At 39.0% G+C, this 17381-nt stretch overlaps 1 protein-coding gene across 2 annotated transcripts in view; it reads right to left on the bottom strand.

Annotated features, from left to right (window-relative positions):
• Positions 1 to 17124, bottom strand: part of Gapvd1 (GTPase activating protein and VPS9 domains 1) — a 48952-nt gene extending 31828 nt beyond the window's left edge. The window contains exons 1-8 of one of the 2 annotated variants that reach the window (XM_055600240.1): positions 17041 to 17124; positions 14912 to 15046; positions 14576 to 14765; positions 12415 to 12495; positions 10622 to 10782; positions 8721 to 8850; positions 6639 to 6764; positions 2445 to 2618 (exon numbers count right to left, since the gene is read on the bottom strand). In XM_055600240.1, the coding sequence (XP_055456215.1) occupies positions 2445 to 2618; positions 6639 to 6764; positions 8721 to 8850; positions 10622 to 10782; positions 12415 to 12495; positions 14576 to 14765; positions 14912 to 15046; positions 17041 to 17100 (1057 nt within the window). In that variant the 5' untranslated portion in view covers positions 17101 to 17124. The remainder of the gene's footprint in view (positions 1 to 2444; positions 2619 to 6638; positions 6765 to 8720; positions 8851 to 10621; positions 10783 to 12414; positions 12496 to 14575; positions 14766 to 14911; positions 15047 to 17040) is intronic. The other variant, XM_055600241.1, reaches the window with a different exon arrangement.
• Between the last annotated feature and the right edge of the window lie 257 nt (positions 17125 to 17381).

The following is a 17381-nucleotide window of genomic DNA, read 5'->3' as shown; positions in this document are numbered from 1 at the left end:
AACTAGAGTTACAGCTGTGAGTCACCACGTGGGTGCTGGAGACTAAACTCTGGTCCTCTTCTCTGCAAGAGCAGTATCTGCTGAGCCACCTCTCGCTTAACTCTGACTCTCCACAAGGAAAACACATCTTTAGGTTCATGTTGATTTGTTTTCAGTGAGGTTTTTCAGCAAATGTCCTTGATATCATTTTTAACTTTATAAGATTTTTAGTCCTAGGGGAACTATAAAAATCCAGAGAATTTAACCACAGAAAGTTATACTAGACAAACATGTTTTCTTCCAGCATATTAGCCACAAAATCAGACCAATAATATATATTTCTAAGAGACTAAACAGCTCCTTCATAGCATCCAGCCAACTGTAAATACTGCTTGTGGCCAATAACAATACTATTTTGCCATCTGGAAAAAAGTAATCCAAAACCAATTTAGAAATCTATATACACTACTAAAACACAAGTGGAAGGAACAAAACATTTTTTTTAAAGATTTATTAGTATTCTGTCTGCATGTATGACTATAAGCCAGAAGAGAGCACCAGATCTCATTATAGATGGTTATGAGCCACCATGTGGTTGCTGGGAATTGAACGCAGAACCTTTGGAAGAAAAGCCAGTGCTCTTAACCTCTGAGTCATCTCTCTATCCCAGAACAAAACATTATTGTATATATATGTTTAATAGACTCAAGATGAAAAATCATGGCTCAGCAGTTAAAACATGCTGCTTTTCCAGAGGACCTGGGCTCAATCCCCAAAAACTACGTGCATAGCAGCTCACAGATAGCTGTATCTCCGCTGCCAGAGTATCCAACACTCTCTGCTGGCCTCTGCAGCTACAACACACATGTGGTATACAGATAACCATGCCAGCCACTATCCATACACATTAAAAAAAAAAAGAAGAAAAAAAAAAAAAGAAAGAGAAAGAAAGAAAGAAAGAGAAAGAAAGAAAGAAAGAAAGAAAGAAAGAAAGAAAGAAAGAAAGAAATACTACCTATGGGAATTCTCTATTTCGTTTGAACCAATCTAATAAAGGAATAATTCTATTTCGGGTCATAAAAAAGCTTTAAGGATAGTTACAAGCAAAAGCTACCTTTTACAGAGATAATATTAAAAGAACTGCAAGTAAGGATCAGAACAGATGGCTCAGCAGTTAAGAGCATTTATTGCAGGTGCAGAGGACCCAGGTCCGATTCCCAGCATCAACATAGTGGCTCACAGCTGTCTGTAACTCCAATTCTAGGGGATCCAATGCCCTCTTTTGGTTTCTGTAGATACCAGGTACACATGAAATATAGACACTCATACACCTGAAACACAAATAAAACTTTAAAAGAAAAAAAAGAATTATCTGAAACTTGCTTGAGCATGACTGGGGAAAGGGAAAGAATGGGAAAACAAAACTGGCGTGTGTGTCTAACTTCTAAAGCTCAAGGCCAGGTACAATGAGCTCCTACTATTCTCTATTGTCTTTGGTTTATATCTTCCATAAAAAGAAAATGAAGATGGTAATTATAAGACTGTATGAAATCTTTCAGAACCCACAAACCAGTATTCTAAAAGGGTGATTTTGAATGTCCTAACATAATAAACTGATATTTAAAAAAAAAGAAAAAACTGGTTATTCTTTGGAAGAGAGTTAATTTTTCCAGAAATGAATTTATTTCATTATTTTCTATGATTGTGTGGATCTTGGGGATAGTTCTTAGACCATCACACATGCTAGGCTAGTACTCTACCAATAGCTACACCTCCAGCCCTCATTTTAAAGAACTTTAGGATTCTGTTAGTCCATATTTTATGGCTATGTTTGCAAGAATTTTCACTTTAAGGTAAGGTTTTTAGCCTCAAAAATATAATAAGCTTATCACACACTGAGAACATATACTATGCCCCAAAGATAAGACTCAAAAGAGTCGTCTGTCTTTCCTTTTCTGAGAAAGGGTTTCTCTGTATAGCCCTGGCTGTCTTGGAACTCACTCCGTAGACCAGGTTGGCCAAACTCACAAGGCCTCGGCGCCCTGAGTTAATCCCAGGAAGGCCTGGGATTAACCTGGCCTTCCTTTGTTTTTAAACTGTGTGTGCATGTGCATGGGCATACCATGGCACACATGGAGGTCAGAGGACAACTTAGGGAAGACAGTTCTCTCCTTCCCTATATGGACCCTAGCTAGCAAAGTCAGGTCATGAGACTTGGCTGCAAGTACCTTTCCCAGCTCAGCCATCTTACCAGTCCTTGTTTTTCTCCTTTTCAAAGGAGGTGGAAAGCGGAGGAGGTTAACGCAGAAGGTAACACATACCTATTCAGTTTAGTACTCAAATGTCTTGTTCCATATAGATACCAGCTTCTCAGGAAGTACTCAAAGCACTAACCCTCCATGAAGAACAAATGGATACAACAACTACACAGCTCTTCATTCCTACAGGCCTTGAATACCAGTTACCTGCAATCTCTTGCAAACGATCTTCATCAACATTTGGGTCAAAGTCACTTCCCAGGACATCCGTGCTCCAGGTCTCACTCACTGTCTCTGATATGTCCCTATCATCTGTTAGTCCCATCATGTCACGAATCTCAAACTTCCTCAGCTTATCATCAAGATTATCTTGTGTTGTAGCTATTAAAAACAAAATTAAGCACTTTAAATATGGTGGCACTGCTATAACTTTTTAGTTAAATTGACATAATTCTGTCTTTAAACTTCATTTTATCATTAATAAGCACATAGTTCCAGCCTGCTCTGAACTAATCAATTCACCCCAGTTAAGATTAACAGAGACCCACACACACTTAATCACTGCTGAAAGGAAATGTGCCCAGTCTAAAAGGGGAAAAATAATCCGGGAGGAAATTGAATAAAATGTTTTGGGGTGGCTTATTAGATATCATTATTGTGTTAATAATTAGATGATAAACCCATATGTAAACTGTGGGGGTGATCTTATTATGCACCGCTTGAAGATTGTCCTTGTAGTGGCTAGAAAGACCGCTTAGTGATTAGGAGCACTGGCTGCTCTTCCAAAAGATCCAGGTTCAAATCCCAACATCCACATGGCAGTTCACAACTGTCTGTAATTCTAGTTCCAGGGGATTTGACACTCTCAAACAGATATACAGAAAGGCAGAACACCAATGTAAATAAAATAATAATAAAAAACTAAAAAAAAAAAAAAATTGTCCTTTTATTATTCAAATACTGATTTCCATACCCAGAAAGTTGAGTACAGGCTGAACTTGGACTTTAGTATTGTGATTTTTTTTTCATTTTTTATAGTTTTTTTTTTAATTTTATTACTTTATTTTTAATTTACTTTTAAATTTATTACAATTTATTTACTTTGTAGCCCAGCTATAGCCCCCTCCCCTGTCCCCTCCCAATCCCATCCTCTCTCCCTCTTCTCTTCCCTAAGTCCACTCCTGATAGGGGAGGTCCTCCTCCCGCTTCCATCTTACCCTGGCCTATCAGGTCTCATTAGGACTGCCCACACTGTCTTCCTCTGTGGCCTGGTAAGGCCATTTCCCCCTCCTCAGGGGGAGGTGATCAGAGAGCCTACCACCGAGTTCATGTCAGAGACAGCCCCAGTACTGTGACTTTTAATAAGCATCACCTGCCTCCGTATTTTGTAAATACTGCTCTTCATCACCTTCTGACTGGTTGAATAAATAGCTGAACGGCCTATATCAAAGGCAAGGAAAACAGGCAGGACTTACAGAGAAATGGGCGCTCTCTAGGAAAGAATCTGAAGCAGAGCTGGTGGTACTGGTGGTGGTGGCACAAACACCTTTAATCCCAGCACTCAGGAGGCGGAGGCAGGCAGAGCTCTGTGAGTTTGGGGCCAGCCTGGTCTACAGAGTGAGTTCCAGGACAGCCAGGATTACACAAAGAAACCCTGTCTCACAAAAAACAAAAGAAAAAAAGAATCTGAGGCAGAAGGATTTGCCTATGAAACCTGGAGGAAGTAAGACGTACGAAACTGAGGAAAGGTAACAAGCCACGTGGCAGAACATAGATTAATATAAATGGGTTAATATAGGTTATAAAAGCTGGTTGGGAACAAGGATATAAAAGCTATTATAAATAAATATACAATTCCATGTCATTATACAGAGCTGGGAAAGGCATAGAAAATCCTTATGGTTTTATGTAAAACTATTTCACTTGGCAATATCTCAAGTGTGTATTCTAGAATTTTTATTCTTTCCTAAGCCAATATTCTACAACTTGCTTTGTGTATATGATGTGTACATGTACCCCAAAGCCAGAAGGTCCTGCTTTCCACCTTCCACTGAACTGAAAGCTCACCATTTCAGCCAAGGAAGCTCACAGGATCCTCCTGTCCCTGTGGCCCAATGCTGACGTTATAGGCACACATGGCCAGGCCTGGCTTTTACATAGCACGTGCTCTTAACCAATGAGCCATCTACCCAGCCCCACAACTCATTCTTGTCAATTCCCTTTTTGTAAAATTTGAATTGGTTTTTAGTGTTGGTATTTTTTGTTTTAAGACAAGGCCTCAAAATGTCATGAATTTATGATCTTCCCACCTCACCCTCTTAACAATGCGATTACATGCATAGATCACCACATCTAGCTCTCAATTCACTTTCTTACTTCCTTTTTTTTTTTAAAGTAGGGTCTCTCTATGAAGTCCACATTAGCTCAAACTCGTTCTCCTTCCTAAGTGCTAGGATTAATGGCATGCACGACCATGCCCTGGCTTCAACTCACCTTCTTTCTAGATTTATTTTATTATATGTACATGAATGTTTTACCTGCGTGTATATGTATGTATAACACTTACATGCCTGATGCCTGCAGCACCCATATAAGCTGCCATGTGGACACTGGGAATTGAACCAGGGTACTGTGCACGAGCAGTAAATCCTATCAATAATGCTGTGTAACAGTTTTCTCTGAGATTGAAACATTCTATCCTGCAGGAAAGCTCTTTAAGCAGAGGTAACTCAAAATAGCTTTAGGAAGTTCCTGAAACTGACCGGATTCACTAGGTAACCCCATGCCAGAATAAATAATAAAAACAGTTACTCCCAGTTGAATGTAGTCAAGAAAAGCCACCCTCCAAAGAAGAATCTGAGACCAGACCAGCTGCATGAAAGAAGGTGAAAGCAGCTGAGCTGCTTAAAAAGAGCTTCACTTGGAAAGGACACTCTTCAACTTGTCAAGCTGCCTACATACTTGAACTCCAGGCTCCCAGCTTTTGTGAGCTGTCACCCATGCTAGAGTGGGCTTTATGTAGTTGTCTTTGAGTAATTTCTGTTCCTGTAAGTAACCCCAATAAAAGTCATGTTTACCATGTTGGACTTTGGTCTTTCCTGGACTCGAGAAGTGGGGTAAGTAGCCATATGTGTAGTGTCTCCCCAGGAAAAGTTTTGTTACAAAACAAATGACTGCGCCAGCTCTCCAGCCCAATTCACTTCTTAGCGTTTCATATACAAAGGGTGTCAACTCTTACACTGAATCACCCAGAAGGCCCATTGAAGATGTGATTTTCATTCATCCTTGCCTGTATGCTAATTTTCGGTTTCTCAGTTATGCACAATATATTTATTTCTGTTTGTTTGTTTTGTTTTTTGTTTTTCGAGACAGGGTTTCTCTGTGTAGCCTTGGCTGTCCTGGACTTGCTTAATAATATACCACACTGGCCTCGAACTCACAAAGATCCACCTGCCCCTGTCTCCCTGAGTGCTGGAATTAAAGGGTGTGGGCCACCACACCTATAAATTTAATATTAATCGATACATTGAAAGATGGAAACAATATGGCAAGACTTCTATATAAGCCATACATTCCAATGGCTTCTCCTTTTCAAAAACATATTTCTAAGGTGGCTTGGAAAATAATCTCCCTAAGTAATTTTTTAATCTCCCTAAGTAATTTTCATATACACTAAAGTCTAAGAATCCAACTTAGTTGCGGATGTGTGCTCTACCTAGAATTTCTCTTTGTTAGGGTTTATTTGTGGTGCTCATGTGTGTGTAGGCAAGAGTTCAGAGAGGTCCAAGGATCTGCCTGTCTCTGCCTCCTCACCATTCCATCCTTCCATTCCTCACACCCCATCAGCCAGCTAAGGTTACAGGCGTGCACATTCCCAGCTTTTTATGTAGATGTCCCCGACATCTCAGATGTCCAAACTTGGACCTTCATGTTTCTATGTAGACAGTTAACCCACTGAGCCATCTTCCTAGCAACTTTTCTTCCTTTCTGTTTATGTCAGTTTGTATCCGTGCCATAGTGCACATGTGGAGCTCAGAGGACTAAGTGAATTCCAAGGATCAAACTCAGATCATCAGACTTGGGGGCTTTTAACCATCTGCATACTATTCTTTCCCTAAACTAAGTTCCATGAGCCCTTAATAGTTACCATTGTACCCCATAAATATTACAGAATTAAGGAGAGCAAATATTACAGAATTTAAGGTAATGCATACTGCTGTATGTAACTTAAGCCCAAATAATTCACTAACTAAACACCTTTTAAAAACTAAAGGAGCTATGAATAAATACAACTGTAATGGTCATTAATCAACTTAAGTTATTTTCTCAAACAAACATTACCTCTCTTGAAATCATGTACATTTTTTTCTGCTTGTACAACTGTATTCACCACCACTTTACCTTGCTCATGTTCTAACAGCTGTAGTGCTTCAACTCCATTACTCCCAGAAGGTCCTGCCCCAAGTTCAGATACAGACTCTCCTTCCAGGTCGAGAGAAGACACTGAATTGGAGCGATTAGAAGGACCTAGAGAAATGTTTATCCTGTCAGCAATTTTCTTAAAGTATTCATAAGTCACCATGTAACATTTCTTGCCATGAAAATAGACTAAAAATTAGTTATAGTTTTTGTTCTGTTCTGTTTTGAAACAAGGTATCACTACAAAGGCCAGACTAGTCTTACGCTTTCATATCTTCTACTTCTGCACCCTGCAATTATTGATGTGCCATGATGCCAGATTTAAGATGCTTTTAATATTGTATTTATTTCCTTAAGAATACAGATGCCTTTGAGCCAACAGCTCTGCTTTTAGATATTTATCTTTAAAAAACTAATAGGAAAAATAAATCAAAGGTTGCTTGTTGAAGAAATGTAATACTTAAAAGGTAAAGGTACTTTCTGTGCTTGCACACAGAAAGATGCCTAGACATGCAGAACAATGCCAGCAAGTTCATGAACCTGTATTTCCCGTGGAAATTCCACCAACTATGGCATCATTATTGCCAGGGCCACACGTCCATTCAGAGGGATGCTGCTGAGGTCGACAAAACCACATGCAGGTTTAAAGGCCAGTTTAAAACCTGTGCCATCTGTGAGCCATTTATACAATGAGTAATTCAAATGATTCTTTTTGTGTTTTTTGTTTGTTTGATTTTGGTTTTTGTTTTGTTGTTGTTTTTTCAAGACAGAGTTTCTCTGTGTAGCCCTGGCTGTCCTGGAACTCACTCTGTAGACCAGCCTGGCCTCTGACTCAGAGATCCACCTGCCTCTGCCTCACAGGCGCTGAGATTAAAGGTGCACACCACCACCTCTGGGGGAGTCAGGTGATTCTATTCTCCAACTGGCTAAGGCACTCTTGACCAGAAAACATTAGGGAATATTTGTCATAAATAAAAGTGAGAAAGTAAGTAAATAAAATAAAAAGCAAAAGTATTCTACCTATCTATACAGAGAGAATGCTAAAATAAATTGAAAGGCATATCTGATGCTAAAATTCCCTTTAAAGCATGTTATTGCCATGCCTTTACTCCCAGCACTTGGTAGAAAGAGGTAGGAGAATCTGTAAGTACAAGTCCAGTCTGGTCTACATAGTAAATTCTGTGCCAGCAAAGGCTGCACAGTGACACCTTGTCTCAAAAATAAATAAAGAAAAAAAAAAAAACATAAAAATAAAAGCATGTTATTTAAAAACACAAATCCCAAAAGGAATGTTAAAAGGTTACAAAACACCATAAACTTAGTTTTGCTATAATTGATCCAAATATTAACTGTTAAAAGTATAGTAAAATTACAGGTGAGTTTATTTCTTTTCCACCTTTTCTAGAGTGAATATATCCTACTCAGTAATTTTCTGAAAGTTTTTTTATCTTCTTTTAAATGTTAGCAAACCTGAACTTTTTTCCTAAAACAAAATGACCTAATATACGGAATGACAAACTCTTACTTCACAATCTGGATTAAAAGTTTCCTTTTTTATTTTTCCTGCCATTACTGAAGGTTAAATCTAAGGGTGTAGGGCAAACACTCTACCAACTGAGCTGTATCTCAGCCTCAAATGCCTATTATTCCAGGGTGTCCTGATTTATAAGGGCGTGTGTGACTGTGTGGATAAAGGAACAGAGAACAGCAAAAAGTATGCACAACATTCTAAAAATAAGTAAGTCCATTCTCCCCACTTGTACATGCATTATATCCTTCTAAAGGAGCTCTATAAGCTTGATATCCAGACTGATAAACACAACTTGCTGTTACTCAAATTTAACACTGAATGAAGACATATCTTCTCATTTTACATGACCAACAGCCTCTTGTGATCTTAATTTTATTCAAGAAACAGTATTACAGCCATGTTAAAGCTCATTAAAGGAAATTTCATCATTCTCCTTAAGAAGAGGCAGGAGTGGCTTAACTAATTTATAAGGCTCCTTTAAAGAACACAAAACAACTTCAATCACATACTCCCTGAATGAAGCAACCCTTCACCTTCAGATATGCCTTCCAGATTATCACTGCAGAGGGAAAAGCGCAAGGTTTTATCAGGTTTACCGTGGAGTTTGTTTTCATCAACAGGGACATCTCCTTGTCCTCCATCCGAAAGCTGCATGTTTAGAACCTGAAAAAACAAAACAAAAAATATTGGCCCATCACAAATGAAAGACTACTGAGAATAAAATAAACAAGTGCGCATTTAAGTTCTTCTTGGTTATTTGAACTAAAAACCCACTTGCAAGGTCTCTCAAGCTTTCAAATGGAATCAAAACAAAGTCTATGCTCGAAGCCAACTCAAGCTATGTCTTTCCATCCTCCTCCCAGGGTCAGCAGCAGCTAGTCACACAGGGTGGCAGGAGGCCGGGCACAGCCATCAGAAGACTGGTGTTTTTATTATGTCAGTAGAGCTGCTCAAGTCTGTTTTCCCAGCTTGAGTTTAGTGTTCAGCTACGAATGTACCACCAAATGAAAATAAGCAAAACATTTCCTACAAATCATTAGAGAAATCTTACCAACTTCTATTCCACGGTGTCAATACCTATCTTCTATTGCTACTAGAACAATTTCCTTTTTTTTTTTGGATATGGTCACCCACCTCAGTGTCCTGTAAGTACTAAAGCATTAACTGTTCACAGGAGCTTAGTATTTGATGGCTTTTCCCATATACTTATGGAAAATAATACATTGTGGGACTGGAAATACAACTCAGTGGCCGAGTGTTTGCCAATTGTATGAAAATCTGGATTCAATCTCCATCACCAATGTATCAGGCATGTGAACCCTTAGCACTCAGGTGGACACAGAAGGATCAGAAGCTCATGGTCACATATATATTGGAGATGTTGCACACACACACATACATTTTAGTCCAGCCTGGGAGCCTGGGATACATAAGACCCTATCAGTAAGAAGGGAATGGGATGGAGGAGAGGAGGGAAGAATTTTTTAAAAGGAAAGGAGGGAAAGAAAAAAAGAACTGGTATAACCTGACCATTTGAAGTCTGTTAAAGGTTCATGTAGTGAAATCCTAACCATCAAATGATAACATTTGGACACGGAGCATTAGCTGGTGTGACTGGTGTGAGGGCAAAGCCTTCACAGATGTGTCCTTCTAAAATCAGTCCATGCACCTTTTCCACCACTTGAGAGCAGACCCTAACAAGACACCAAGTATGCCTTCATCTTGGACTGCTCAGCCCCCAGAACAACCAGAAATAAATTTGTTACTTATAAACTACTAACTTTTTTTTAGATTATTATAATCCTCTCTGTGAAGTGGCATATACCTACAAGCCCTGCACTTGAGAGTTGGAGGTAGAAGACCAGAATTCAAGGCCAGCCACGGCTACATGAGACTCAGTATCAAAACATAAAATAAAGCAAAGCAACATAAATAAGCAAACAAACAAAACTCCACAAAATAAAATATTTAAACCTCTAGATTTTGTCATACTCGCCTTAACGGACTGAGCTGTGAGTACTGATTAGAAGCAGGTGGTTTCTAGCTGGGGAGCTAATTAGAATCTCTGTTTCCTCTCTTCTGTAGAAACAGGGCCATACTGTGGAGGCCAAGTTGGCCTAGAACCAGCTATGCAGCCACGTTCCTCTTGCCCCAGCCTCCCACAGGCTGAGGTTACAGGTATTAACTACCATGCTGGACTTAAAATTCTTAACGCTGATAGGTACAAGTTAAATGTAGCAATCCAAGCCAAGACGTGGTGATATCAGCAAGCCTTTAATCCCAGCAGCACTCAAGAGACAGAGGAAGGCAAATCTCTGTGAGTTCAAAGCCAGCTTGGTCTACATAGTGAGCTCTAGAACAGCCAGGGCTTTGTAGTGAGACCTTGTCTCAAAATAAAAATATAAAAATTTAAAATGTAGTATTACATGCATACCTCGTTTTCTGACATCATCCCTGGAGTAAGCTGGGGACCTGTCCCTAATGAAATGACCAGCACCTCTTCTGGCTGTACCTCCTGGATGGTTTCTTGAGATGATCCTTCATGGTCCATATGTAGGTCCATTAATATATTAGTTCGGCTTCTGCTCCGAGTTGCTAACAAATAAAATAAGAGAAAAAGTCAAAATGAAGAAAACAGTACACTAAATACAAAAATGTATGTTCTGTTAATGTTGAACGTTTGTGCATGCATGAAGGATGATGGTGAAAACACAGACAGAAAAACAATCAGGACAAAGCCAACACTAGGTCCTCCTAGCTACTCTCCTGATGATGAATACAGATTCTCCTTCAAAACTGCTCATTAGAAAGAAGCCTGAGTTGTCTCAGCAGTTAAGCACAATGGCTGCTCTTGCTGAGGGCCTGGATTCAATTCCCAGCACCAACATACTAGCTTACTTTAATTCCAGTCCCTGGGAGTCTGACATCCCCTTCTGGCCTCCACAGGCACCAGACATGCACTTGATGCTCAGACATACATGCAGACAAAGCACTCAAACACATATAACCAAAAAAAATTTCTTTAAACAACTGATCATCAGAAATAATGCATAATGCTCTATCTCCACTGGACAGGAAGGCCACAACTGATCACAGCTGTGGTGCAGGAAACATGTCCTAGCCAATCAGGATTTCAGGAACAACAAAGCACCACCTTGTTTCTCAAGGGTTTTTATTTTTGTTTCTTTGTTTAGCTATTTGGTTTTTGGTGTTCTGAGAGGGTTTCTCTATGTATCCTTGACTGTCCTAGATTCGTCTATAGACCAGACTAGCCTCGAACTCACAGAGAGCCACCTGCCTCTGTCTCCCAAGTGCTGGGATTACAGGTGTGCACCAGCAAGCCCTACTTATTTCTCAAGTTTTTAAGACATTTAAATTATTTTTCTTATAAAAATTTTAACTTCCAGCAATCCTGGCAATCAACACAGAAACATGTTTGTCTTCTTTTTGTAAGATAGGGTTGAGCTATGTAGTACAGAGAAGCCTGGGACCTGGGACCCACTGTCCTGCTCCCACCTTTTGCATTCTAAAATGACAGGCAGCCACCATCACACCAAGCAAAGTAATTATACAATTACTGGTAAAACCAGAGTCAACTTCTGAAAGCACATTTCTTCCTTCTGAAATATATCAACCCTTTCCAGAGACACAGGAAATATTGCTTTATGTTACAGTGGGGTTCTTTCTACATTCAGACTGACAAGAAGTCTCAGTAGTAAAGGCACTTGCTGCCAAGCCTGGTGACCTGAGTTCATTTCCCAGAGTCCACTGGGCAAAAAACGAAAACTCTGCTAAGTAGAAATTCTCTAATGGTATAAAAGTGAAGACATAAAACAAAACACCCACAAGTGAAAGGCTGAGAAAAGCTGACCTCGTCGAGACAGACAGAGGCAGAGATATAAACAACACTCTTCATTTCACAAAGCTGTATGTCATTATCACTTTCACTCTGAAAAGTCACATCCCAGGTTTTCCAAAAGCCTTAGACAGGCTGAGTACTTCTTATGCTTCTCTTTCCTATCATCTACTGAATTGTGAACTCACAATCAATCTCATTAGCAACTCTATGACCTTAGCAAACTTGAAAATTGTAACTTAAATAAATGCAAGTGATCAAATTTCATGTAACAAAAACTTGCAAAAAGCAAAGGCAGCATGCACACAGAGCACACCTGTGAATGTTTCTAAAGCAGTTATGGAAGAGAAGGAGAATGGCCTATTACCCACCAAAAGGGGTTACTAGAGGAATATGAGCAGTAAGATTGGTGGCTGAGGAATCCCAGGCAGTGATGGCTGCTAATTGTTGTCCTGGGTTGCAAAAACATTAAATAGAAAGAAATTTTGGACATTGGAAACACTGTATATAAAACATGAAATTAAATGCAATGACAAGGTCACATGACCATACAAAACACTGGGCAAACATTTGAAATTTTCTTCCCACTAAACCCACCTCTAATAATGTATTCAAGTGACAGAAAATTTAAAAAACCTAATATACAACAGTGAAAGAAGGGCAGCGATCTCTCTACCAAAAATAGTGGTTTATCATGTTATCAAAGTACAAATAGTCCACAATATTAAAAATCACTAAACATAAAGCATCACTTTTTTTAAATATTTACTTACTTACTATGTATACAATGGTCTGTCTGCATGTACATCTGCACACCAGAAGAGGGCACCAGATCTCATTATAGATGGTTGTGAGCCACCATGTGGTTGCTGGGAATTGTACTCAAGACCTCTGGAAGATAATGTCTGAGCCATCTCTCAAGTCCCAAGCATCATTTTTTTAATCAAAAGAGAATTTTGTTGTTTTTTCGGGGTTTTGTTTTGTTTTTCTTTTTGAGATAGGGTCTCACTATGTAGCTCTGCCTGCCTCTGCCTCCTGAGTGCTGAGATCAAAGGCACATATCACCACACTTGGCTAAGAAATTTATTATTTTATTTCCTTTATTTGTTCATGTTTGTTTTTATTGCTGATTGGTTGGTTTTTCAAAATATGGTTTCTCTGTGTGGCCCTGACTGTCCAGGAACTTGCTCTGTAGACCAAGCTGGCCCCAAACTCAAGAGATCCACCTGCCTCTGCCTGCGGAGTACTGGGATCCACTGTCCAGTCCCAGTTTTAATTATAAATCTGACATTTTGGGATACTGAAGAAAGCTAAAGACTTGATACAATATTCCTATTGCTATAAACCCATATTATGTTAAGTGGAATTCATGATTTTAAGAAACTGTGTTTGTAAAAAATAAAAATAAAAAAAATCAGTTAACTGAAGCTAAAATGAACTCCTTTTCTTTAAAATGTGTTAAATTAAGCTGGGGTTTGGCTCAGTGGCAGAGTACTTGCCTGGCATGTGCAAATCCCTGTATTCAATCCATAAAGATTAAACCCATAAAGATAAAATGCTTACCTACATTCACTAGGTCTTGCTGAGTATGTCATCATTAAACAGATAACGGAATACTCCTACTCCCCTGAACATAATATTCTTTGCTTCTTTGGTCTAACTCCCGTCCATTCCTTAAGAAAAAGTGCAGACTTCACTTTCTATACCTGGCTGAGTCATGATCCCATGACCCACAGGCTTCTTTCCATTGGAACACTTAATACTAGGAAGAGCACTGATCTCATTTTCCCTAAATGCCTAGGAGCAACTAACCTGAGAATACCAGGGTTACTATGAATGGTATTTTTATCTCCAGCATCTAATAGAGCGCTTCAAGTACAGAACAGTGCCATACTGTGAGTGGAGGTTTGTGTGGATTAAAGGAAACATTTGTAAAGGTTTACTTAGTACCTGCTACAGAATATACGATAAATTTTTGTGTGCATGTAGATGGGTGACAAATATTGAGTAAAGCCCATTTAAATATAATTATTTCTTTAAAAAAAGCAGGGTGTAGGGCTGAAGAGATGGTTCCGAGGTTAAAAGTATTGTCTGCTCTTCCACAGGTCCTGAGGTCAACTCCCAGCAACCACATGGTGGTTTACAACTATCTAGAATGGGATCTGATGCCCTCTTCTGTCATACAGGTGTACATGCAGATAGGGTACTTATATACACAAAATAAGTCAATAAATCTTTAAAAAACTAAACAAAACAAACAAACAAAAAAAAAAAAACAAAAAAAAAAAAAACAAAGCAGGATCTACTATAACCCAAGCTGGCTAAGAACTATCAGACGTTAAACTCTGATCATCCCACCTCCACCTTCTGGATGCTGTATTACAGACATTCGCCATCACACTTGGTCTGTGCAGTGCTGTGGGTTGAACCCAAGGCTTGAATTCTAGGCAAATACTCTTCTTATTGACCACACCTCCAACTCTGAGAAAATAATATTTAAAGAAAAGCTCCAATAAGGAAAGTTCCCATTACCTATAGGTAACCGATTCTTTTTGTTGGCTGGAGTGGTGGCTGGAGACATCTGAGGAGTGCTGTAGGGAGTCATGTCTAAGCTGCTGCTCTTTCCCGGCTTAGCCTGGGGCAGGTTCGCCAACAAATTGTCAAGAGCCATTCTATCTTCTTTCAGTTGATCTCCAGACATCACACTCTTCATAAAATTCACCTGGTAAAATGAAAGAACATTATCTGGTAAAATGAATTTTTCAAAAATAATATAGACTTATAAAAGGATATATTTATCTGTGACCTGCCAGCACATGGCTAGAAGAATGAAGTCAAGAAACTTCAATTAAAGAATGATGCCATTACCAGAGTAATAAGCTGACTGTAACTTATGTAAACCACAGTTCTGCTCAAGCCTTCCAGAAGATTAACAGAGGACATTGGCGGAGTCTCCACTGCACGGCCCCCAATTACAACATCAAGGAAAGCAGCTACACAGCCCTGTTAAAACAGGAAGAGACCAAAGTAAAATTCTTCCTTCAAAAGAGTGGAAAATTTTCTCACCAAGGTGAATAAGCGTGAAAAAAAAATTTAACTTCACCAAAAGTATTTTAAACCCAACATTTTCAAAACTACAACTCTTTATACAGTCATGGAGAATACACTCAAGAAAAAAAACACACTCTGCAACCTACAATTCTGAGAAGGCAGGAAAGGGTGTGGAGCAGGGAACCTACTAGGAGTCTGTGCATACTTACAGACCTCTACAAGAATGCACAAAAGACTGAGAACATCAACAGCTTTGAAGAGGAAATGGAAGTGACAGATGAGAGGTGAGGAAGAAATGACACAGAACAACAAATTTTTATTTTACTGAGTTTTCCTTTACATTTTCTAATGAATTTATCTGTGTGTGGTGTGGGGGTGGATGAGTCAGTGTTCATGATGAACACCTGTGAAGACAGCCTGAGGCGGTCAGTTCTCCCCTCCACCACGTAGATTCTAAGGATCATAGTTTCAATCAGGTTTGATGCCAAGCACCTTTATCTACTAAGCCATCTGCTGGTCTGTGTCTTATTGCTTAGAGTTTTTGTTGTTGTTGTTGTTGTTTGAAACAAAATCCTACTCTTTGGCTTTGGCTGGCCTGACACTCACCATAGTGTCTAAGTTGGCATCAAACCTGAGTGATTTTCCTGCCTCTACTCCTTAGGTGCTGTGATTACAGTATATACTACTATACTCAGCACAGTATTTGAGGTTCTTACTGTTTTTATTCATTTGTTTTTAAGATTTAATTTTTGTTTACATACATATGTATTCACACATACATGAACTCAAGTGTACTGGTGACTGCAAAGGTAAGATAAGGGTGCAAGATCCCCTGAGGGCTGAAGGTACAGGTGGTTGTAGCCATACAAGGTAGGTGCTGAGAGCTAAACTCCTGTCCTCTGAAAGCACAGTAAGCATTCTTCACTTCTGAGCCAGTTCTCCAGTTCCAACATTTGACGGTTGATTGGTTTGTTTATTTGTTTGTTTGTTTTTAAACAGGGTTTCTCTGTCCTGGACTCACTTTGTAGACCAGGCTGTCCTCAAACTCACATGGGATTAAAGGCCTGTGCCAACATCTGAATTTTAAACCAAATTTAATTAATAGCCTACGCAAAATCTAATTAAATCTTTACTCAACTAACTGAACAATGTCATGAATAAAGAACATTTAAAATTATTTAATTAGGGCTGGAGAGATGGCTCAGAGGTTAAGAACACTGGTTGCTCTTCCAGAGGTCCTGAGTTCAATTCCCAGCAACTACATGGCGGCTCACAACCATCTGTAATGAAATCTGGTGCCCTTTTCTGGCGTGCAGGCACACATGCAGGCAGAACACTGTATACGTAAAAAATACATAAATCTTTAAAAAAAAATTAACTATTGCTGATTGTTATATTAGTAATAAATTCAGTTAAAACAAACTTTTTAAAAAATAATCTAACAGGTCTTGATTCTCACTACAATGACACCCTTCAATATATATGACAGTTTAATTATAATCATTAGAGAAATCTTCTGAAATTTAACTGTTGCTGATACGATATTGTTAACTAATTTAAAAACAAATTAATGACTGAACAACTTAACTTTCTTATCACTTAAAGACAACATTTAATTAAAAAACTAAGTTCACTAATACTCTGCCAGAACTTTTATTTTGTATTGTTGTAGTTCATGCTGTTTGCTTTCTAATAGTCCTGGATGGCCTGAAACTTCTGAGTGCGCCAGGCTGGACCTGGAAATTACAGTGAGTACAGGGATTAAAGTTGTTCACCAAGTAAAGCTGTGTTGTTTGTTTATGATAAGAAGACTCGCTGAGGTCTAGGCTAACCTTGAACTCGAGGTAATCCTCCTGCCTCAATTGAGATTACAGGTGTGGGCTAGCACACTTGGACATCTTACAGTCTATAAACAGTATTTCACATGACACAACATTCATTCCTACTTTGTCAAATTTTCCAAGGCTATTTTTGGTCCGGGGATCTCCCTCTTCAGTGCCAGTCATGGCTAACTGCTGCAAAAGGCGGCCAACCTGTAAACAAAAGCAATGATAAGCATATGTAGACTGCACACACCGACACTGGTCTGAGGAAGCACTTCCATTCTAATCTAAGTATCTGGGTTCATCTGATCAGGCAAACAAAATAACGTTTCCAATAAAATGTGCATCTTGTCTATGTCAGCTTTTACTATTTTCAGATTAAGAGTTAGAGGAAGTAGAAAATTTTGCTGTAATTTCTCGTTAAAACATGACAATAGCATTAGGAAACTGAAAGAACAATATAT

The sequence above is a fragment of the Psammomys obesus genome, unplaced genomic scaffold, assembly GCF_907164565.1.
Source record: "Psammomys obesus unplaced genomic scaffold, mPsaObe1.curated_primary_1811, whole genome shotgun sequence".
In the NCBI taxonomy this organism is placed as follows: domain Eukaryota; kingdom Metazoa; phylum Chordata; class Mammalia; order Rodentia; family Muridae; genus Psammomys; species Psammomys obesus.
Note: the sequence above shows the minus strand (reverse complement) of the source record. Positions and strands in the feature narration are given on the sequence as shown.